At 35.0% G+C, this 25368-nt stretch overlaps 1 protein-coding gene across 11 annotated transcripts in view; it reads right to left on the bottom strand.

Moving 5' to 3' along the window:
• The window catches only part of RFX3 (regulatory factor X3), a 116912-nt gene that overhangs the window by 24036 nt on the left and 67508 nt on the right, over nt 1–25368 (bottom strand). For all 11 annotated transcript variants that reach the window (XM_086867906.1, XM_086867908.1, XM_086867910.1 and 8 more), the window contains 2 exons: nt 20073–20170; nt 11451–11709 (listed from right to left, as the gene is read on the bottom strand). In XM_086867906.1, the coding sequence (XP_086724032.1) occupies nt 11451–11709; nt 20073–20170 (357 nt within the window). The remainder of the gene's footprint in view (nt 1–11450; nt 11710–20072; nt 20171–25368) is intronic.

The following is a 25368-nucleotide window of genomic DNA, read 5'->3' as shown; positions in this document are numbered from 1 at the left end:
CATTTTACCTTCCAAGCTGCTCAGAATGAGCTCAAATAAGTAGAATTACTAGTGAGCTGCATTGAAATAAAAATAACCCAGACTGAACAAAAATATAATCACTAAAGTAAAAATAAAAATCAAATAAAAAAATCCCTAAATGATTTTCAGAAAGGCCTCCATATGTTTTCCCTTCAACTAGACCAGGAAGAAACATGCAGAGCTTGCAATAAGAGTTGAATTAGAAACAAAACTTTAACTATCTGAAATCACAGAATCAAATCCCAAACCAAAGTAATTCAATAGGTTTTACTCCGTTAGCTTCACTGGGACAGGACATCAACCCTTACTCCTGTCAGCACCCTTTGAAGATCCCCAGCTGTCAAAGTAAATGGAAAGTCAGGAGTTACACAGACTGCAGGATCCAGCCTTTAGAAAAGAGATTTGTTCACAATAATTTTGCTTTTAAAAAGGAAAAGAAATCACAGTTTAACTAAAATACAAAGTAGATTTTTTTTTTTAAATGCAAATGTATGGTTACTCTCACATTCATTTTCTTTCTTTTCCTTTTAAATAACAATGGGTATTTTGATTTTGATCAGTTTGGCAACCACATTAAAGAAAAAAACCTAAGTGCAATTTATCTGGGGGGCCAGAAGAGCAAAAACCAACAATGAAAATGACAGAGACAATGGAATGCACAGTAAGAAAAGGCACACAATTATTAGCTACAATAAATGGCCAAAATGAAAGCAATGGAACCACCACTTACACTTTAAAAATTACTTACAATTATCTCTGTAAACATTTTTAATGAGCCCTCTCTTTCTTACTTCAAATACCACAGTACTAATTATAATTTTAGTGACATATTTATCAATATTGTCTGAATTTACTCTCTGTATACTAGAAACAGAAAGCTGCTATAGCTGTTATTTGAATTTACCTGTAAAATTAGTTTCTACTTTTTTTCCAGGGCAATTGACAAGTATTTTAATGTATTAGCTGTGAGGAGTAATTTATTTTAAGTGTATAATATTAACTTTGCAAGTCTTTAAAGAAAGTTACATTACTAAATATATACAATTATTATATAAGAAAACTTTCTTGCTTGACAATTATGTTCTTTCTTTTAACAGTCTGACTTCTTCACTGACTTGCTTCAGTGGAAAATACTATGAAGTCAAATTATTCAATCACACAGGAAAGATCAAATTTTAAAAACATGCCACATGATAACAACTACAAGCTGAAAAGATCATCATAAGGTCATTTTACTATATATTGTAGCCAGAGAGTTTCCCACCCTAACAAAATGCTACAATCAAACAATTGAGACTGTATAGACATTTAAATCCTGAATCTGAATGTTAGGTCACAAGTACCACAGTGCTTAATGCCCAGCAGCACTGTACACCAGGGTTACACGGCCTGCTACCCATTCCCACTACTGCCTCACTCTCATTTTGTTACTGCAACTTGTGGACTTCTTTGTTCAGGGAACCAATTTGTTAAAAAGATTAGCATCTCTAGTAATATCTCTTGAAAAGTGGCATTACAGATGACACTGACTCCTCACTGCCACGGTGATTCCGGGGCTTTTGGGGATTTGTCGGGCTTTTCACTATTTGGGAGATTTTTGTTGCTGGAGTGTCTTTTAGGAGATTTCATCAGTATGACCACTGAAGATGAAGAATCTGTGTTCACATTTAGTACATCACACAAGTCAAACAACACTAATCACCACTAAAAGAAGTTAATTACTTTATCAAGCTCAGACATGGGATCTATATTTAAAATTAGTCTCCACCATATTCTATTAGGAAAAGCTTAAAGAGAAATTATTTTCACTACTAATTATTTTGTTCATAATTTTTAGGTTATATTTTGATTAAATAAACTTTCAACTTTATCTGGTTTTTTAAACACTAAGTGATTCACTTGCCCTTTCTGAAAACTTACAGCTGCTTCTTGTTTCACTCTATTGGTCCCCTGCAGGGCTCAATTCTAGGGCCAGTTCTGTTTGTATTTTTATCAATGATCTGGATACAGGAGTTGAATGCACCATTAATAATTTTGCTGGTGTTATTAAACTGGGAGGTGCTGCTGACTCCTGAAGTACGAGAGCCCTTGCAGAGTGAGGGATCTAAATACAGTGGAGCACTGGGCCATCACCAGTGACATGAAAATGACAAGTCAGAATGCCAGTTTCTGCACCTGGGATAGGGAAATGCCAGATACAAATCTAAACTGGGAGAGGGGCAGCTCTGGGGTTGCAGGGAGGGCTCTGGAGGTGCTGACTGGCAGCAGGCTCTGGCAGCCAGCAGGGTGCCCTGGCTGTCCTGCCAGAAGGGCAGCAAACCCCATCCTGGGAGCACCAAACCCATCCTGGGAGCACCAACCCCATCCTGGGAGCACCAAACCCCATCCTGGGAGCACCAAATCCCATCCTGGGAGCACCAAACCCCATCCTGGGAGCACCAAACCCCATCCTGGGAGCACCAAACCCCATCCTGGGAGCACCAACCCCATCCTGGGAGCACCAAACCCCATCCTGGGAGCACCAAATCCCATCCTGGGAGCACCAACCCCATCCCAGGTGCAGCAAACCCCATCCTGGGAGCACCAACCCCATCCCAGGTGCAGCAAACCCCATCCTGGGGGCACCAACCCCATCCCAGGTGCAGCAAACCCCATCCTGGGAGCACCAAACTTGGTATCTCTGGCCATCCAAAGAGGTGACTGTCCCTCTGTGTCCAGCACTAGGGCAGGGCCTCCCTTGTGCTGGGCCACCAGTGCTGGGTGCAGGTCTGGGCTCCACCATTTCAGAATGACAGGAAGGTCCTCGAAGGTGTCTGGAGAAGGGTAAGACAGCTGGTGGAAGGACTGGATACCATGGCCTGTGAGGAGCTGCTAAGGGCTTTGTAGTTTGGAGAAAAGGAGGGTGAGGGGCAACCCCCTTGCTCTCTACAGCTTCCTGAGGAGAGGAAGTGGAGAGGGAGGTGCTGCTCTCTTCTCCCTGGGATCCAGTGATAGGATGTGTGGGAATGGTTCAAAGCTGTGCTGGGGAGGTTCAGACTTGCCATTAGGAAGCGTTTCTTTATAGGCATCCTATATAGGATGGTCAAGCCTGATGATGCCCTGAGCCTGTCAGTGTGTAAGGGGAATTCGGACAGAGCCCTTAACAACCTGTTTTACCTTTGGGTCAGCCTTGAACTGTAGCAGTTGTGCTAAATGATTCTTGTAGGTCCCCCACAACTGAAATGATTTATTTTTTTTGTTCTCTGTTATTCCAATATTTTGTGTTTTCAAGAGACTCTATGTGGCACAGAGTGCCATGTGTACAGGAAATACAAGCTACACAAGTAAAAAGTTCCTTAAGTGAGGGATCTGTTCCTTCAAGCTTTTAGGTTCTAAGTTCTGGCCAGGGACTTTTATTTAGGCTCTAGAAAAACTGAACATTACATCTCTATTCAAAAAGCGCTTAAGCAAAACCACAGAATAACTACACAGGTAATACAGCACATATTATTTTGATATTTTGTGGAAAGATGAAAGTAATTTTAACATCTAAAATTATATTCTGTGTAAATACAAAAGAAAGACTGATATCCTTCCATTTTTACATAATAAGCAGCAAGAGATTCCAGGCACAACTTTCTACATATTTATCTGATATATTAAATAAGAATTTCACATATTTGAATATGTGATCAGTCCTACATCCCCCCTTTTCTTCTCTTAATAAGACTAAAAACATTTCTTTAGAAGTTCTGATAACTGAAATGTACACAATCATGCCCACTGCAATTCCAACTAAACCATGTTAAATGTTGCACTACATGTAGGAACACTAATCAGTTTGTACAGTTACTAACGTAGGCAGTCACTAAATTAAGAGCATTATAGATGAGAAAACTATAATTGTGAATTTCTTAAACTTACTTTGTTTGCTAGCTAAAATACTGCCTTACATTCTGACACAATCATTAAGGAATAAGGATATTCTCCTGAGGTTAAAAAATTCAGCAGTTTGAACCCAGTATGTGCATCTATAATGTAATCCTTACATATCTACTGATTTGGAAGTTATTGACCGGTTTTGCTAGGTTGTCTTAGTACTCATTAACATGTTACTTAGATAAACAAATTACACATAATAGTATGAGATGCATATAGCCCAGACATGGAAAATACCTATCCTAAACTAACTTTGGAAAAAACTCCCTTCCTCTTAGGAAGAAGAAAGAAATAGTGCTTTTCCATATGATTCAATTGACAATTTCCATGATCGACTAACAATTTAACAATTAGTACAAAATGTTTATTGTAAGTTGCTCTGAGGAGGTAAAAAAAAAAAAAAAAAAGAAGAGAAAACTATGTGCAAAAATTGAAGTCCTGAAGTTTAGTGAATAATCCAGGTATCTCACAATTATTTTTTTCTTTATCTGTTTACATTTGCAAACCACCCTCCACCACCAGCAGGGTAGGCAGGTGGTATCTTAGTATTCAATATATTGTTGCAACATGGTGCAAAAAGGATAGCTCCTGTCTCTTTTTCCCCAGGCACCTCTCATTCACAATGCCCTTTATCCACTTCCAAAGATTCACCCTCTTTTAGGCTTTAAAGGAAGTGAAATTCTAAAGCAGCTATCATCACAATGCTCCATTATGAAGGAATTACTAATTCATCATATGTATACAAGAAAGACTGATTTGGTGGTACTGTTAGCTAAGTCCTGAGTACTTGTGGCAATTGTGCCTACCTAAATAAGGCAGAACTAATCTGAAAATAGAGGATAAATGGACACAGGCCTTTTGAAAATGTGGCACTTTCACCCTTTTAGGATGTTACAAACATGTTTTATGGTGGCTTTCAATTCTATTTCAGGACAGAGTATTCATGTATGCCATACTGTTCTTTGAAACCTGTGCCAGTGGGCTGTATTAAGCAGAAAAGTGTGCCCCCAAGAAAAGCTTGAAAATGAAATTGTATTGACCATGTGAGGAGAACTCCAATCTAGACCATACAGCTGGGAGAATTAAATCTGAAAGATTTGCATTCCTGTCAGTAGAAAAAGCTGTAGCAACACCTGCAAAGAGATTTTGTGAAATTTTGCTCAAAATATTGAAACTATACTATTAAGAGAGACAGAAAGATAGTTCTTTAAGTCTGTGGAATGAAAGAAATGTAAATATGCAGAAAGAGAAAAAGAAAAAAAAAATATGTAAAATAAGTGCATTATTTTACATAAAGCTGGCCTTAAAAAAATACTGATAAACCTTAAAAACTTAGAAGAATAAGTGCTTTTTTAATTCCTAAAACTCCCCCCCGATTAAATTGTAAATATGAAAGTTTAATATACATAACATAGGGGTCTGCAGGTATGTAAGGCATGCATCCTGACTAATGAATACAGCATGTTCTCTAGCAATTATGAAAGAATATATGGTGTTGTTTGGGAGAAAAAGTGCCACAGACTGGAAAAATTAAAAATGCTTGGAGGTAAATCCAATTACCTTTTCCTTCCCAAATTTTCAAATGTAACACTGCTGTCCAGGTCCCAAAGGGCCATGACACACTTGAAGTGGGCTGATGCAAATCTCATTAAATTCAATAAAGTGAAGTGAAAGGTCCTACACTTGGGTCATGACAATTCCAGGCTACAGGTTGGGTGGAGAAGTGTGAGAGCAGCTCTACTAAGAAAGATTTAGGGGTGATGGCTGAGGAAAAACTCAACAACAGCTGGCATTGTGTACTCCCAGCCCAGAAAGCCAACCATATTCTGGGCTGCATCCAGAGCAGCATGGGCAGCAGGGCCAGGGAGGGGATTCAGCCCCTCTGCTCTGCTCTGCTGAGACCCCACCTGCAGGGCTGCATCAGCTCTGACGTCCCAGCACAGGAGGAATGTGAACCTGTTGGAGCAAGCCCAGAGAAGGGCATGAGGTTGATAAGAGGGCTGGATCACTTTCCTTATGAAGACAGACTGAGGAATTTGGGTTTGTTCTGCCTGGAGAAGAGAAGGTTGTGTGGAGACCTCACAGCAACTTCCAGTATCTGAACAGGGCCTACAGGAAAGCTGGAGAGGGACTCTTCAGAGGGAACTGCAGTGATAGGAAAAGGAGTAATGGATACAAAATGAAAGGGGAGAAACAAAGGTTGGAAATTAGGAAGAAATTCTTTACTGAGAGGGGTGAGACACAGGAGCAGGCTGCCCAGAGAAGGTGTGGCTGCCCCATCCCTGGGGGTGTTCAAGGCCAGGCTGGATGGGGCTTTGAGTAACCTGGTCTAGTGGGAGGTGTCCTTGCCCATGTCAGAGAGGATTGCACTAGATGATCTTTAATGTCTCTTCCAACCCTTAACAATCTATGATTCTATGCTTCTCTTCTTTGCTAGAAGTTCTCAAACATTGGGTCAAACCAACTAATTGACTGTCTTTTCCCCAGATCATGCAATTATTTGTATAACTAATGTCTCTTTCTTTAAACATATTTTAAATCTTTTTCTCTGTGGTCATTTTCCCCACATTTAGAAAACAAAACAAAAAAATCCCATGCACAAATCTGTTGTCAAACTTGTCATAAAGACTTAAAATATATACATTCCATCTAAAACTGAAAAACACATGTAAATACATCAGAGTTATTCACACCAGAAACCCAAAATAGAGAAACTAAAAAGAAAATTCAATTCGGATTACTATTAAAATCAAATTTGAAAACATTCATGGCATGACAGCCTCAGTCTCAGAGAGTGGCCATATTAGGACAAATGTGTATTTAATCAAAAACAAAGACAACCCATAGTCCTTTAGAAAGGTGATGCATCTGTGCCATTGATAACCAGACTGTTTTGAGAACATCATGGCAAGTCTTCTGGTACCAGCTTATCATGCATTTTCAAACAAAAAGAATTAATACAAATTCTTCCCATGGATTAAAAGATACCTATTTTTGACATCTTATGATTAAAAAACTGTGTTTCTTAAAAACTTTTAAAAACAGAAACTGGAATACTACATTGGAATAAACAGAGTTTCCAACAACGTGTGTTTTTGATAAACAAATACCAGAATAAACATTTAAATGCCAAAACTGGAAACACTGTAGTTGCTACAGGGCTTTTATGCAGAAAACACACTAAAAGCCAATGAGGCTAGCCTGTATCAAAGAGAAGCAGGGAGCATAGACAGATGAAGCCAGAACGCAGTTCGGATAGGTGTGTCCGACCTTAATAGCAATCATGCTCATTTTCCTCCCAAATTCCTTGTCTTGTTATGATGACATAGTCTCAATATGAGATTTTACAGTGTAGCAGCAAGGCACTCAAAGGGGCAGAGAAATGCATAAATTATTCTGGTGACATTGCTACACTGAAACCTCTGGAAGAGAGAGGGAGAAGCCATGATGCTCCATAGCTCTGAAGTAGAAACCAAAGCAGGAGATTTATCAAGACACAAGACTCACCAGTACCTTTTTTCACAAAAGAAGTCAATGTGCTCAGTTGCAGAAATTTGAAGTAAATATCTTGCCTGTATATGATGTCAGACAAAATGATCTAATAATCCTTTTTGCATAAAAGTCTGTGCATCTTTGATTTGATCAGGAATGTTTTATTTTATGTTAAAATGGACTTAGGTTCATCAAAATTACCAGAAAAGGGAAGAAATGGAGGAGGAAAAAGCTCCTGTACTGAGAAAGAAATTAATAAATAAAATCCCATCTCAAACTTAAATCTAAATTATAACCTTTATGCCCTTATGTAAGATTTTCAAGTTTCTTTGAAATAGTTAAAATATTTCCACTAGGATTGTATTATCAGGAAATAGTATTTACATTGGGCTTTCTTCTTGTTGTTTTCTCACCAATAATTACAACGTGTTTTCAGCAGGTATCATCCTTCCTTTAAAGTAAATAACAACTTTTGCATGCTGTGTTTACTAGAAGAACTAATGGTTTGTGGTGATACACTATATGCATATTAATTTTGATTATATTTTCATGCAGATTTAGATTTGTACTGAAATAGGATGAATTTCTATAACAGCATGAGTGGAGACCTCCTATGGTTGGTGATGACTGCTGAATGACAACTGTAAATTGAGGATCCGTCATAAAGCTTGTTAGAAAACAAGACTAATATATGGGAGCCTCTCACTGACTGACAAGCATAACAACACATTTATTACTAGAAACTATGAATTTTTTAACGTTGTGATATTATGAAATATGGTGATTAGAGCACCCTTTTCATCACAAGGACAATCCTTAGGTGTTTACATATCAGAAAAAAATGGAAGGTGATTTACATTTCATTATTAACATGGCAATCCAAGTTTTCGGAGAGTCCCTTAAAAGTAGTGGTTCCTTATTTAATGAGAGCTGCCAGTAAACCAAACAGATGACTCTTTCATACAGGTTTCAAAATGCAAATTTGTTTCAAATAGATATCCAGCTAGGCTAAATCAGTTCTTCTTCAATGCAATCACAATATATTCTTGACCAGTCCACAAACATACTCACATGAAAATGATAATTTTGGAAAGCTGCTAATCTACTGAGCATCTTATATAGAAGTTCTTATAATCTGAATGTCTTTCTGGTTTTGTGAAAAAAACTTTTTACCATGTACAGAAAGTAGTTTAATAGGCCAGCAAAGGATATAATGGGAAGAAGCAGTGAAATCAATGGAAATGAAAAAAGGAAAGAAAAAGCTAACAAATGTTCTTCATGCATACCAAAAGAAACCACTACCGTATATATGTTGGAATGCTTTTGACAGAGCACAAGTCTCAATATTTTGGCTATAAAAGCAGTGCTACTGCATGCTATGGCTTACTAAGGAGAGCTTTCTTGTATGAATATTTGACAGAAAATTTAAACAAATTAAATATTAAAACAAAAATATTAGCTTTTTATATTAAAATTCTGAAGCAGAACTCAGAATTACATTAAACCATAAAGAAAAAAGTTGAAATAAACCTAAGTTACAAAGTCTATATTTAATTGAATTTTGCATAAAACAAATAGCTTACCTGCTAAAGAATGAATCAGATTTTTAGTTTAATTTATCGAAAAGACAGTTAAGAAAATTTACCTATTTTATATATTTGACTTTTAACCTGAATCTCTCGTTTCTTTCTTTCTTTTAACTTAAGATAGATGTATCAGAAAGATAACATCATTCATGCAATAATTTACTTATTACAGAATGTAATGATTTGATCAGTGAGGGTGATAAATGACAAAACAAGTGAAGTTATCAGCTGAAAAGAGTAAACAGAACTAGTACCTCTATGGCAAAATAAAGAGAACTTGCGATGACTACATATATTAATAAATAAATTCTTATTCATTCCTATATCCTTTTTCTCTATATGAAAATTCTCCAAACTAATTAAAAATTGGGGAAAAAAAAATCTGCATATTATTCTAGAAAAACAGTCTGGATAAAGGTTACTTTGATGGCTTCAATATATTATCTACACAAGAATGAAAAAAAGTTATGATGGTAAAGATCAAATGAGGATCACAAGTGAAACAAGCTCTACCTAAGGTGCAATCCAATTGAAGTATTACATTGCTCTATTTAACTCAGTTTAATTATGCCCCCTAGTAAAATTAAAACAGACTTGATGCTTTCAAGTGAGTTTAAACTGAACCTTTAGTGATTCAATTAATTCTTGAATATTTCCGCTGAAACACATCTAGTCTAAAATTATAATCTAAAAACACGTTATGTCCCATTTCCTTAGCAAGAAATGTACTTCTGATGTACTCTAATGTATCATTCTTATAAAGCTATATTATACAGAAGAAATAACACCCTAAAAAACAGAGGAAATCACTTCAGTGCCAAGATGGAATTTAATTTTAATTGCTATGTAACCAGCAGTATTTTTTCCTATTCATAACAGTGAGTTGACACAGCAGTATGGAATTTATTTTGGTCAAGTAAAACAGGCTATTTCATTTACACATAAAGCAAGAGAAAAATTCTGCTGAAGACATGAACCTGAGCTTTTGTTCAATGTTGCTAAAAACTACTTTTAATTTTTGAAAAAAAATCAAACCAGTTTTTAATTTGCAAAATATAGTGTGGAGTTCTGACATTAGAATAATTCTAGGATTTTCAGCTTCAAACTAACTCTACTACTCTTCATTTGTGTTTACTGGATACATTTAATGTGAGAACATTTCACTTGTTTTCACAGTCTGTTAAGTATCTGAAATCTGAAAGAGGAACAACACTTTTTTCAGAAACTCTGTTCTTCTATTAAGTTATGCAAAACACAGGCAAATGTTAATATATGCTCTTTTTTATAACTCAAGTATAAAATTCTCTGTTGCTGTGAAAGCTCCCACTATGTTCAAGTGGGATAGTTATACTATTCATGAATTATGATTCTTCACAATTTTTGTTTTCAGGAAATAATCCTGAAGTGGTTTTTTAGGTAAAGGAATAATTTCTTGCCTAGTACCAAAAATTGTATTTATACATACCAATCACCTAAGATTCAAAGTGGAGAGAATTTCCAGATTATCTAAATTATCCAATGCTTTTACATTAGTTCCTAAAGATTAAGTCCCCTAACTTTATTGTCTTTTTGAATAGCGATGACTCTGTATTATTACTGATGCTTTATCTCCTTTCTATATATTTAAACTGCTGCTACCCTATGTTTCACAATTCTCTTCCCCATTATGTCCACATCTCTACATGCAGACTAGAATAATCAGAAGATTTATGGTTTTGCTCCTTAGGGCACCAAAGGTAAGATTAGTATAAACCCAGTTTCCTAAATGAAATACAGCCTGATTGAGTAAGTTCTCAGGTAAAACTCTCCATGCTCATGTTTATGTATCCACAGTATTCTATACCACAGTTGTAACAGAATGCATCTTCCCATAGCACTGTCAGACATTCCCACAATGAGCTTTTAATCTGGAACAGAATTTGGAGACATACCATAGATAAGTAAGAATGTAGTGTCAAAACATATTACCTCAGTATTCTGAACAATTGAAATTTTTTTGAAATAAGCTACCAAAGCTATACTAGTATCAGGTAAACAAACTAATTAAATGCAGGGAAGTTACAGATACTGATCTATGACTTACATTATTTAACATTTACAACTAACATAGTTACACTCAAGAACAATATTTTTCTTATGTTTTCAGAAAAATTATAGACTGTTAAAATTTAACATATGAAATGTAATTATTCAAAAGCTGTCAAAGGAAAGATATGCCTTCATGTATTCGTACTCCTATATATATATATATATATATATATATATATATATATATATATATATAGCTTTTTTTACAAAAAGTACTACATAGTCCTTATTCTGTCAACATAAGACCACAATGCATTCTGTCACAAAAACTGTGTCAGTCTGCAAGAACATCTGAGTGACTAAGACACTGGTCTCAAAGGTTTTGCATCAGTCTGAAATACTTACTGTCGCTGGGGAGGCCCGCGTTGTGTGAGTCACTGTATGACCAGAATTTTCCATTGAATTGCCAATCAGATAGGTGCCTCCTGAGCTGCTAATGAGTTGTCCTCCTGTTACGCCCATCTGAATCCCTCCAGTGCCCACCATGCTATGAGACGAGACCACTGTTGTCACCTGTGCAGAACTTCCTTGAGTATCAAAATAATTTCCCCCAGTGTTTTGACTGTACATCTGGGTTTCTGTGTAAGGATAAGTTGTTGATCGGCTTCAAGAAAAGAAAACAAAAAAACAAAAAAACAAAAAAAAAAAGAAGAAAAATACATTATTCGTATTTCATTTAGCTGAGGGTAATGTTATAACTCTAGAAACTGATTTATAAAAACTAAAATCAAATCAAATAAGATTCACAAACAATCCCTGTCTCCTCAGAGAATAACAGTTAATCAAGTCAAAGCATTAAATAACTAACTCAGTGTCAATGATTTCAAGTGTCCACCGAACATTACAGAAAAACTGTCAGTCCTACATGAAGAACAAGAGAGAAAGAAACAACAAAAACTAAAGGCAGGCACACAGAGCTAATCCAATTATTAATATATTGCAAAGTAATTTACAAAGTTCTGCCTGAATCAATATTTTTTAAAATTTGACAATGAATTTTTATTTCTAGTTAGATGTTATATGTTTGCAGTTTGCAAAACTACAAACAATTCATACAAATGTCAGCTAACACAATGTTCAAGAATCCTCTGTTGTCTATTTTTAAATCCATTGAAGCTCTTGACTGAAGCTTGAAATTCAGAGTCTGCTGGTATTTTGGGAAACACAGTTATTTTTACAGGGCAAATGCAAAATCAGACATGAATTCATGTAATGATAAAAAATGGAATTTAAGAAATAAAGCCAAACAGAACTATAACTCATAAAACAGTTGCAAAGATTAAGAAGGTAGAGGAATGCAACAGTAACATTTTAAAAAGAAAAGTATGAAACATTCACACATCATTACCTAGTTCACCCTAACAAACTACTCAGCTACTGAAAACTTCTATCATATGTTTCATGTTCTTATTCACTTATTTTGAATCATTATTCTTCATGTGTTAAAATCTACTTATAATTTTTGAATTTGTATTTGTTCCCACAAACTAAATTTGATATTTAACATATTTTAAATTGAAATTTTGACTTGAATTGAAATCTTTTGTGTTTCAAAATGATAAAAGTTTAATTCCTTATTTCGAGGACTGCATATCTGTATGTTGACAAGCATGATACCAAGTAAAATCAGTTTACCCAACCATTAATTTTCTTATTTAAACATAAAAATCTGTAATATTTCTTGTAACCCATAGGCAGTATCAATTTACATGGCATGTAACTAAACAAATTAAAAAAACCCCAACAGCCAAACAACAAAACCCCAGACACTTTGGTACAGAAACAGAAGAGGTGGATGCAGCACTCATTTTTTTTTGCAGTAAACTGATGATTAAGACCCCTATGCAAGAACCTGAAGTCAGGCTTTTCTTCTCCCTTTATCTATACAACATTTATTTTTTTAGTAATGTAGAGAAAAAATAAAGGCAATTTACTGTTGTTATTTTTTTTTAATCATGAAAACTTATGTAAGATTACTTAATTATTAAACAACAGATCCAGAAATTATAATTTCTTCTTTACCTTCAGAAAAGCATTAGTTCTGCATAACTGTAAAACGTAATAGTCAACAACCAAAGCCAGAAATTTTGCTTTCTTAACTATGGCTACAACAGCTTCTCCCTTCTCCTGCAGAGACTTCCACAATCTCTAAAATGTAAGTTTTAAAATCTGAAATGTTTCACAAGCCTCATAACTCCTTATTCCCTCTTACCCCTCTTTAAGCTACTTAAACACGTTCCATTTTATTTTGGATATTTCAAAAGCCTCAAGATCAGTGGAAAGTGCAAAAAACCTCAAAGCTATTCCAAACACAATGCCCTGCAGTCTGCTGAAAAGATAGCAAAATAGTTCTTTCAGGGACTAATGCTCAAACACACATTTAACCTATTAACCTTTCTTTTGGAAGTTAAAATCAGTTGATCTTTACATTGCAATAACCTACACATATATTGAGGTACTGTGCAGGTCCTGATTAATCTGTTCTCTCCAGCCAAGGTATCATGATGATACTTTGTGATACCTCTGGGATACTGTTTATCTTAGAACCATAGAAAATATTTACTGAGTTACTAAGGTTGGAAAAAAACTTTGAGTCCAACCATTATCTGAAGGCTGCCATCTTCATCCCTAAATCGTGTTCCCATGTGCCTAGATGTTTTGTGAACATTTCCAGGAATGGTGGTTCCACCACTTCCCCAATAACAAAGTGGCTGACACTGAAACTTATCCCAAAAGAGGAAAGAAAAATCTTGGTATCAACTTTCAGTAATGAAAGGATAAGATCATTGTTGACAGCAAAAATAGACATGCCTAGAGGAAATACATTGTACAAAAGCTGCAAGGAGAAAAATCTCACTTGCAAAAGTGGAATTGAATATTGGAAGCAATGCAAATCCTAGAAAATCATTCAAATTTGGAAGAAAATTAAGCCACAGACTTAGCGTGGAATAGGAGACAAAGTATTTGTTTGCTTTTGCCTTGTTTAGGTATATTTGTATATCATATGTATCATATGTAGACCTCTGTATCACACATAGTCTCAAAATGTACAGCATCTCAAAGTGTAACAGCACCTACTTCTGCTTATAATAGCACTCTGTATCACTGCATCAACTGGACATATCAATGGGTTTGACTCCAAAATAAACACACTCTTCTGTTTGGTCCAACAACCAGCAGGCTTTTCTAGAACACCTAATCACTGGAGATGATCTAGCAAACCTTTCACAACAGAGATCAACCGTGTACTTAAAAGTGAGATGAAACTATTATTTTTACATGCAATAATAATTGCAACTTAGAAATGAAGATGTTTAATTTAACTAAAATTCAATCTGGAAATTAAAAATGCAGCTGGATAAGTTGATGTTTTAGAAAGCAGTTTTGAGAAATGATGTTTTTAGAAAGCAGATTTGAATGTTTTGTGGTCAGTGCACATGATAACGTGACCCTTAAAAATAAAGTTGCAGCAAAGAGGAAAATAATTTCAAATAAGAAGTAATCTTCTATTTCTTCATATCACTTGTAGCACAAATACATTATACTTTCTCAAATGGTCTGACACATATCATAGTCAGTTCCTTCCCACTGCAAAGGTTGTACAAGCATTCATAGCCCTTCTTTCCTTTAACAGCTGCATGTAAAATCACACAGGGAGTAACCTCAAAGATTTCTTGTTCTTACTGAGAGCATATTGATGATTAACTCTTGCTTGAGATAGCAGAAAGGCAACAGAATCTGATAGTTTCTGCCACTGCAACAATTCTGCGAAGTTCAGTGCTTACTAGAATGTGGCACTAGAAAGCTTATCAGTTACAAGTGAACTTAAAGTCTACTTAGTTAGGCTGTAGATTCCTAGTTTCCAGGAGGTTGTGAAAAGTAGATCATGTTTACCCTGAGAGCAAGCAACAAAAAGTCAGGCACCGTGTGAATTCAATTTAGATTAAGCAAGCCCAGAACAGATAACAGATGTTAAGGTCCCACACTGGAAATTAACAATACCGGCAAGAGTTGGACTAGCATTGCAAGGTACAATAATTCAAGGCACTTCCTACTATGCCTCATTGCTTACTTACATACATTTTACAATGATTTAAAAAATAAAATGCTAGAAATAAAAGAGATGGAGTTGTAGTACAAAGTTTCAAACACTATTTTTTTTGCACATGAAAACAGAAAATGACTGATTTCTACATTCAGTAAGTCCCAGCATTACCATGCAAATCAATTGCAATGTCTTGCCTTACATTACAGACTCTAATACAATGTTACTGAGCCAAATTTTTACAGACGTTTTCGTCCCTTCAAAGACACATTCTGAAAAAAAGGAGAAAGGTAAAAACAATGGCACAGAAAGAGTAAACTTGTTCTTATCCTCTCTTAGTCTTGAGTGTGCACTATTTGAATTATTGGAAATAATTTATTCCCATCTACACTTACGCAGATTCTACATAAATACCCAATGCATGACTACTATGTGTCAGTGTTCAACCTTAGAAATCCTCCAAACCAAAAAATTCTTTTATGCCAGAACAATATGCTCAAACTCCTTTAAGTTTTTAGGATAATTCTGTCCTTAAGCTAACAGTGAGCTTCACAGAAACTTTGTCTAATACTGAGGGAAGGCCTTGCCACAGCCAGATTCTGGAGGTGAGGTATCCTAAGGAAAGGGAAGAAAAGGAAGTGCCATACACCCTGAGACTGTCACAACAGAACATGATACAGCCATTAAATTATAATAGTGAGGCATTTATTAGCCATAAAAAAGAACTGAGATCTTCAATGCTCAGTCCAAGACCATTTCCCACATGGAAAAAAGCAATAAAAGCACACACAATGCACAGCTACAGAATACCCTGCAAATCAGGGAACATAGTAAATTAAAACAAAGGTGCAATTCTACAAATTCTGTTCTCGGGATCTGTAATTTAGACAGTTAAGGCAACATTAATTACATACTTCTAAAATTCTGATGAAGAATTTCAGAGCAGACTTGTGGTCCAAGAAATATGGTATTGCCACTGCTAGCAATATGTCAAGGGACACATACTAAATCAGCAAGATCTCAGGAGCTTGGCTTGTCAGGCTTTCTTTGTCTAGGCTTCTCAGTGTTAATCTACAGTTTTGTTCTAGCAGTGATTACTGAACAATTAGATAAATGTAACTTAATCTGTTTCCTTTTAATCTTACCTTTCTACGATTGTGTGGTATGAAACCTATAATTAAATGCTGAGGCATTGTTCTGTCTAACAGACATAAATATCAAATAGCTATTCTGTACACAATAAACAATCCATGACCCTAGATCAAAACTGTAGCAAAGAGGACCAGGAACTGGCGTCACAGTATTCAAGAAGTATTCATTCTGGCAAAAACAGACCACATAAAACAAATTCAGATGAACTGTGGAAATGAAAACCCGTGAAGAACAGGTAAGATATAGACTGTGCTAGAACACATTAAAAATTGCTGCAAGTGGACACACTGTGGAGTGGCCCTCACCACCCATACATCCTCCACATATAATGCCTGCATTGGTGGTAAACTGCTGTAACTCTGTGTACAGAGCTACAGGAAGACAGGAGCCTTCACCTTAGTATGCAAAAGGGTAATAAAAAGGAGAATAATAAAATGAGTAAGAAAAGGAAAAGGAGAATGCCAGAGAAAAAGGGATAGATATTAGTAACTAGTAGAAAGATAACAACTTCAACTTTATTGATAATAATTACTTCATTTAACCGTGAAGATTTCAGTTAAGGTAGTACTAAATTTGCATAAATGGTGTGTTTTGCTAACATAAACACCACAAATTGTTGTATAAATTGGTGAAGAATGTGGCTTAGATCCAACAGCAATAGTAATCCTTGCACCATCCCAGGAATTCAAACCCTCTTTGCAGCATGAGAACTACCAGGTAAATGGCTACATTTTATTCACGTGTTACGATTCGTAAAAAGAATACCCCTCTAGTATGCGAAATCAATTGCCTTCCTAGCATAGGTGCAGCAATAAATCTTAAAATATTCTGAACAGCCAGGTAAGCCTGTACATGCCATTGCAGCAACAATTCACTTTTGTTTCAAGATAGTGACATGCTTGACAAGCAAAACTTTTGTTAACTAGAGACAAATGTAGATAACATAGTTCAAATATTCTTATATCATACAATATATGAAACATACAAAGTTGTGGGCTACACCCCCTGTATTGTTATATTGCCTCCAATTATAATAAAACCAAATAATTATTGTTATTAACTTTAAAGTGTAGACAACTCATGATATAAACTGAGTGGGAAAATTTGTATTAGAAGAATGCAACAGTTATACTTGACAAAAACTGTGAAACCTGATAAACTTCTTATTTTTATAATGCAAAGAATTAGGTAACATTTTCCTTGTACATATTGTAACTGCACCTTTTGTTGCTATTGAATATGTATTTAAATCAGTGCTAGTTTGTAAATGCTGTATTTTAAAATAAAGGATAATTCTTTCACAGAACTGTAGAATAGTTTGGGTCAGAATCGTCCTTAAGGATCTTCTAGTCCAACTCACCCTGCCATGGGCAGGGACACTTTCCATTAGTCCAGGATACTCAAAGTTCCATCCAACCTGGTCTTGAACACTGCCAGGGATGGGACATTCACAGCTTCTCTGGACAACCTTCCTCACCACTTTCTGAGCCAAGAATTTTTTCATAATGTCTGACCTATCTAATATTAATCTCTCCTCTTATAATTTAAAACATTGCCCCTTTAGTCTATCATTATCTGCCTGTACAAGAAATCCCTCTCCCACTTTTTTTGTAAGCCCTCTTTAAGTAATGGAAGGTCACAATAAAGCCTTTCAGCCTATTCTCACCTGTCCCCATAAGAGAGGATGTCCAGCCCTCTGGACATCTTCATGGCCCTCCTCTGTACCTGCTCTAACAGGTCCATGTCTTTCTAATTGCTGAGGACTCTAGAACTGGACACAACACTTAAACCAGGGTCTCATGAGAGCAGAATGGAAGGCGACATCTTTCATCAGGCATGCTGCAACAATTTATTCCAGAGAATCCCGTATAAATTAATGTCTTCACCCTAACTATGGTTTGCAGAATTAATCTGTTGCTAGAGCAGTACTGTTTCTTGATAGATTACGGAACAATCCCAAATCTGATTTTGAGTTAGAACTAAGATTTTGATTTATCATAAAGGATATCAAACACATAGGAAGACTACAGAAAATCTGGTGTATAAAAGCATATGGGAAATGTGTTTCTCTGTATAGAATCTTTAAAAAGTCTGAGTAGAAACACAGACTGGGTCCATTCTCTGTCAATGAAATTACAATTTTTAGAAAGGCTAATCTTTCTGCAAGGATTTGACAACAAATTGCCTGTCCACTACATTGCTGCTCACAACAACATAGGTAGAATCTTCTTTGTAGGATGAAAAAACAATCTAGATTTGGCTCACACGCTAAGAGCTTTCTTCTTTTCTATCCTATTGACTGATTTTGCAGCAACTGACAGAGGGATTCAGATATAGAAATACAATAAAACAATGGAAACCTGAAGATTCATACCAAGTAATCAGTCACACCTGCTTCTGTTTCTCCCTTGGACTGTTATTAGTAGTGTAGTACACTTTTTATACACTGACTAAAGTCCCAACAGCACATATAAGAATTTAAAAGTAGTGAATGAAAAGAGAAACTTGAAAAACAACTTATTTAAGTATGACTTCTTTTGGAAGCTAATAGCAGACTATCATGGTCACAATGACATTATGCTGCTGTATGTGTGTGCTGGCCTTGGCTGGGGTAGAGTTACTTTTTTCACAGTAGATATTATCAATGCCATTTGTAGCCTGAAACACAGCTGTGTACTAGTTACTAGGAAGAAAATTAATCTATCCCAGACAAAACCAGTACAATAGAGAAGTCTAATGCATATTTAAAATACATTGTTTAGGATTTACAAGAGAGAAAAAAAAACAGAGAAGACAGTATGTGAAAAATTAATAAATCAAAATTTGCTAGTAGAAAGGACCAAAAAAACGCTGTCAGTGATAGCATCCTAAGTCTCTGAACTCAAATAATATTACTCTTTTGAACTGCTTTTGGATTACCATCAATATGTAAGTACCTCAGGCAATCAAAAAGCTCTCTAAATTGTACTTCCTTGTAAAGCCAGTTAGAAAGCAGAAATAGTAAATGAAAAAATGATGTTGAGAAGCTCCTTTTCAAGCAACACAGTCTACTTTGAAGTTTGAGCCAATTAAAAAGATGCTGTTGCACCAAGCCTGTTATTAGACTAGGTAATGTCCAGAGGTCAGACCAAATCTAGATTTTTTTTTTTTTGAGTCTTTCTTAACTTGTGTATTGAAGAAAGAAACTTGATGAGAACACTCATTCAGGAAAGCAGAACATGCAGAATCATGTTAAAGAAGCAGCAAAATGAGGCTGTTAATTTCCTTCCTCTGCTTTTCCTCATTCCTTCAGAAAAAAAACAAATCCTGATCTCATTTTATGAAACACAGGAATGAAATTACATTACTACTTTCTTTAGACAGTAACTACAGCTGCTGCACCTTCCTATCATTTGCCACTAGGATTGCAGCCAGGAAGACAGAAGGCCCTGCCTTTTGTCCTGAAGACATAAGTTATACAACATGTCTTTCAGACAGAACATACCCATTAACTAGAAGATATTTTTTTTTAAACTACGCCATACAGGCTGCAACTAAAACAATCACAAGAATTCTACTTACACAAAACTTCTGACTTACTAAAAACAAATAGTGTGAATTCACATTTTCATCAAAAAAACTATTCTGACAGTACAAGAACTGTAATTAAGTTTTCTTTCCAATTTAATATACAGTAGTTTAACATACAGTAGTTGATAGAATATAACTGAAAATATATATTTGACTTCATATTTTAATGAACATTAAAATTCTGACCATTTCCAACTTACATAGCTCCATTAGTGTAGACTGTGTCACTTCCCTCCACATATTGAACCTGGGCTGGGTAGACATGCTGTACCTGTTGCACAGTCTGTACTTGCTGTACCTGAAAACAAGAAAACCAGAAGTTTGGGATATCATAAGGAAGTACGAATGCTCCAATGCCTCACGTGGCTTCTAAACAATTTGAGATATCTCTGTTCTCAAGATTGCAAAAGGTGTATCACAGCACTAGCAAAGAAAATTACTGTTCTTACATGACATTTGTGCTGGAAGTTTGATAAACTGAGCCCTAACACTGAAAATGCACACTCATGATGCATACATATCTTCAGTGCCAAAGACAACTATCTGAAGAGCACAAAGATGAGATGAAGTGTAACTTTGCTTTGCACCAAGCTGAAGAATTACATTTACTACAGAAGAAAGTATCATTTCATTACATGTATGCTTTTTCCATGTAAGTCCTAAATAATACAAGCCCTAAAATCATACTCAAATATGTTACAGTAAGTTCAGAAATAAATGTTCTCATTAAGATGCTTTAGCTCTTGTTTAACTGCAGTTAAATTACAGTGATGCAAGAGGTTTTTCTTTGCAGTGTACAATTACAGGCCAAAACCCCCAGTCCGAGTAATCACTTTTCCAGAATATTATCAGCTATTAAAAACTCCAGCACAACCTGGTTTTACTTCAAGAACTAAGCAACAAGAGGTAGTAAGGCAAGGATTATCTTCACATGTATTGCTAAGGACCATTACTCATCAATTAGTTTGATTCATATGCTATTGTAGGAATGTTTCAGGTCATGGCAATTTTCTCTCCTGTCTCAATTTTTTGTCTTCTGCCACAGTCGAGATGGAGAATTTCAATTTTTACACCATCCATCTTACAGAGAAGCCGTATTTTGGTCTAAGAGAAGTCCAGAATCTAAAACATGCTAAAGGAGATACAAAGAATTCACAGATTGACAAAATTTTGCCCAAGAAATTTAATCAAGAAAGAATCAATGCTTAATTATTCAGTAAGTAGATTTAACATTAGGTGACAATATTTTTTCTTGTATTTATTGTTATAAGGATACTTCAATCTAATTTAGTTGGTTCTTAGGACTGCAAACACCATAATCCTAGATCAGCCTGGGTTTCATGAATTTAATGAATCCCCTCCAAGAGCTCTTTAAAAATATCATAATCTAATACTTTCACCTGTGTTTTAAAAATTTTTGCAAATAAGCACATTTCCTACTTTTTCATAATGCTGACTGACTTTGAAATAGAAGTCTAGATTTTCAGATAAACCTTCCCTTAGGTTGACAATAAAACCCAAAGTCTGAAAAAGAGACAAAACAGACAGTTTAGAAAGTTTAGAATACAGCTAAACTACTATATATCTGATGAAAAATCAGATGCTTCTGTCCATTAACAGCAATGAGACAAAACACGATGGCTAAGATATATATTAAAATCCAGTTTTCTGATTTCCCATGTGAATTACATAAATTGAGAAATACCCCTGAAACACAATTTTTCTACTTCCAAAAGTATACTTTGAAGATGTTTGCTTAATTATTAAGGTAAGGCAGCTGTGTACATTTCTTCTCCTAACAATATTTATTTAACAGAAAGGTTCGGTTCTGAAAGTAAACACAAAGAACTCCAATCAAAATTATTCACATTACTAAGACCTTAGAAAATTCTTCAAATTAAAATATATAAATAGCTGTATTGTGCAAACATCTTCCAAAATTAAAATATTCTATTTCCATCACTTATGACTTACTAACTTAAATTAATTCAAATCCTAATTTCATGAAATGGGCTTGATCCAAATCCACAGTAAGAAAGACCTGTAAGCTCGTTATTAATCTGTACCTCTCAATATTTAGATCAGCCAAGCTCTTACAAAATGACACACACACGCAATAATTGGCCAAAATACGTATGTGCTTTATTGTGAAACGTATGTGCAACTTACTGAGATATTTTTCAAGTTTAACTCTAGGCATATTTCTTCCTTTTGGGTGAGTGAATTGTATGACCTTCAATCAATGGGAGAAGGGGAGTCATTGTTAATCTGCCTATTGCAGAACACCAGACTGATCTACTTGACCTATGGCATGAGAAAACACCTTGAAAACAGGCTTTGTTCTTAAAACCAGTAGCTTGTCACCTGACATGTAATGGATATGCCCCATATTCTCTCTCAGTAAGACAGCTGGGGAAACACTGTGGCAATGATGCTGTTGTCAGTATCAATTCCATGTTCTCATCCAACTACTCCCAAAATGCACTTTGTTCCCTATTCACACACACTGAATATGGCTTATTATTCCTATTAAGAATAACCCACACTATTTTGCTGTTAATGAAGGAGACATGATTTTCTCTCTGTAACCTGTATATACTGATAAGATGGACCTCTACATTGTATACAAACACAGCATTAAAACAGAAAGGTCATGTTCCCCTCCTATAGAAGGCATTATGTCCTCCCATTATTCTTGAATACAAGCTGCTACCCATTTCAAAAACACCAGATTCAGCACAGTGCAAGACCTTTCCGTTAGAAGCAAGATGATGCTGCAGGGACAAAGTGTGTATACAGCACATCAACATTTGCTGTCTATTGGACAGGAAACTGAAAAAATCCAAAATGTGTTTCTCTTCTCATATGGAGTAAGAACAACAAAAATTTAATTTTGGAATACCAACAAAATACCAAAATCTGTTAAAACTTAAAAAATTTCATTGCTTAATTTCAATTTTCCGGCAACTTTTATCGAAGTTCTTTACTAGCCTAATATGTAGTAACTACTAGAAACTTCAGGACTATTTATGCTAGAAAGTAACTTATTTTTTAACTTTAAACTAAAGAATGGATATGCTATAGTGCTATTAAAACATTTTACCAACTTTTGAATATCAATATGTTTCTTGTTTAACACTGAAGTTAAATACAAAGAGGACCACTGAATTTTTTTTCCAATACAGTAATTTAAAAGGTTTACATAAAAATTTACTTTGCTTCAGCTTCTTTGAAACTCAGTACTGCTACAGTTAAATTTATTATCCTGCCAAAAGAAGCTGTAGTCACTACATGGTATTGCAATATATTTAGAACTTTAGGTTAGGGAAGGTTATAGGCAAATATTTTTCTGTCAAGCTATGACAAATAAAATAAATAAGGAGCCTTTAGGATGGCTTTGTATATGAAACTTCTGCCATAATGAAAATCTTTCTTATTTGATATTTCCAGTACTAATTTTATTTCTTATTTAATTTTTAATGCTTTAATGAGAATTAAATCTAGTGCCTCTGAATTTTCTTTTTAATGTTCAACAGAAAGAAATGAGACACATATATTTAGTCTCTATGAACACAAAATTATTTGAGTGAAGTTAGTTATAAGGAAACAAAACTCCATGAAAAAATGTGGATAATATGAAAAAAGGGGTTTTTTTCTTCACTTCAGTTTTATTTATCATTATCCTTTCGCCTTTTAGTAAGCTGTTAAAGGAGTGGTATCAGCTGAGTTATGTAGTTTTTGGGGCAGAGCAGAAATTGTTGACTATCTTCCCAGTGTTTTCCAGAGACCTAAACCTAAATGGCCTTTCCAATAATTAATTGAACTGGGCTCAAAATAGAAAACACAATAAATAAAATATTTATTAAAGAGCAATAGTATTCAAATTCAAAAATTATGTTCTAGCGTGGACCAGTGAACTAGCCATGGTAATTTTCATTATTGTCTGGCTCGAAAACAGAAAATTAATAGCAATTTTTGACTTAAATAAGGTCAGCCAGTAGAGCATTCATTCCTCCTGCTTCAGTGACTCTAGCCTGAAATAAAAAACTGCAATAGGAATAGAAGCAAGCAGATGAAATGTTGCAGGACAACAAGAGGTGAATGAAAATTTAGTTTATTATACATGTGTAGTTATATTTACTAGCTGAAAAAGAAAAAAAAAGGAAAAAAAAAATTCTATTTTTAATTGTACTGCCTCAGAGGAATAAACAAGGGACTAAGTTATATTTTATATATGAAAGTTTGTCAACAAAAATAAAGTATATAAAAGCATACTGAAATGCTGAAGAGTATGAATCAAGAGTGAAGTTTTATTTCCAACAAAAAGTGTGTCTGTTTAAAGTACTACTAAGCAAAGACTAGAACAACAGAGCAATATACAAGGATTTTTAAATTCCATTTTAAAAAGAACATATAATTATCCACTGTGTCTTTGCAAACAGCTTGGATGTGCAACATTTTCTGTCCTTGGAGATAAAAATAATTTTTTTCCTTCATTAGTATGGATTACTTTTTGCAAGTAACATATAAATAGCACATGCTGTAATATTCTAAGCACATTCATATTTATATAATGGCTAATGTCAGCTCATGATTATGTGTTTCATATGCTAAACATGATTTTGCATTAAGAGCAATTTTGATTAGCAGAAGTCTGCATCTCCAGTTAATGAATGATAGAATGCTTTGTGAATTTGATGGCCACAGAATCCAGTGACTGTGAAGAAATGCTTTGCCCAACTTCAGTTGCATGGATATATTTTTATAAAATAGCTTATTTTTAGTTTTATTTCTCCAATTCTTCCACATTGCATGGCATAAACTCAAAAGTGAGTTTAATTCTGAATCCTTAGATGCGTACAGCACTGAGCTGAACACTGCCTGTTGAAAAGGGAATGATATATTAATGAAAAATCCTTGTATTGAGAAAACAGAAGACTAAGAGAATTCCTCAGATTTTAAACAGAATTTAACTACATGAAAACATTTTTGGTCTTACTGTTGTTGTTTTTTGCTTCTTATTCTCCTCCATCCCATCTCAATAGTGACTTCTGCTGTTTTGCATGAAACCAGCTGCCACTAGAGCCACTTTTGCAAGAAGAAAAATCCAGGTTTTCATAAATGGTACCTTCATTGTTCCTATTATTGGAACATTACAGCGGACTTTCATAAGCTGCATATTAATAGCAGGTATATGGAAATTAGGGATTTGTTTTAGCTGAAAATATCAAAAGTTACTCTTTTGTTTATTGTTCAAAAGACAGGATGCCCGTGTACAAACACAGCTGAAGAGAAAAGGCTCTTAGTCTGCCTTCTACTTATTCAGCTTGCCCTTTTTCAGGGAAAAAATACATAATTTTGAAAAAAAATGTGCATTTTGTATGCATATGAAATCAATCTCAAATTAATGCATTCAGGTGATGTCATTTAAATATGGTGAAAATACATGAATAGAAACATGGGAAACAGAAACCTCCCTAGAAAAATGAAATACTA

Source organism: Cyanistes caeruleus, chromosome Z, assembly GCF_971803275.1.
Source record: "Cyanistes caeruleus chromosome Z, bCyaCae1.hap1.1, whole genome shotgun sequence".
In the NCBI taxonomy this organism is placed as follows: Eukaryota; Metazoa; Chordata; class Aves; order Passeriformes; family Paridae; genus Cyanistes; species Cyanistes caeruleus.
This window is presented reverse-complemented; position numbering and strand designations above follow the sequence as displayed.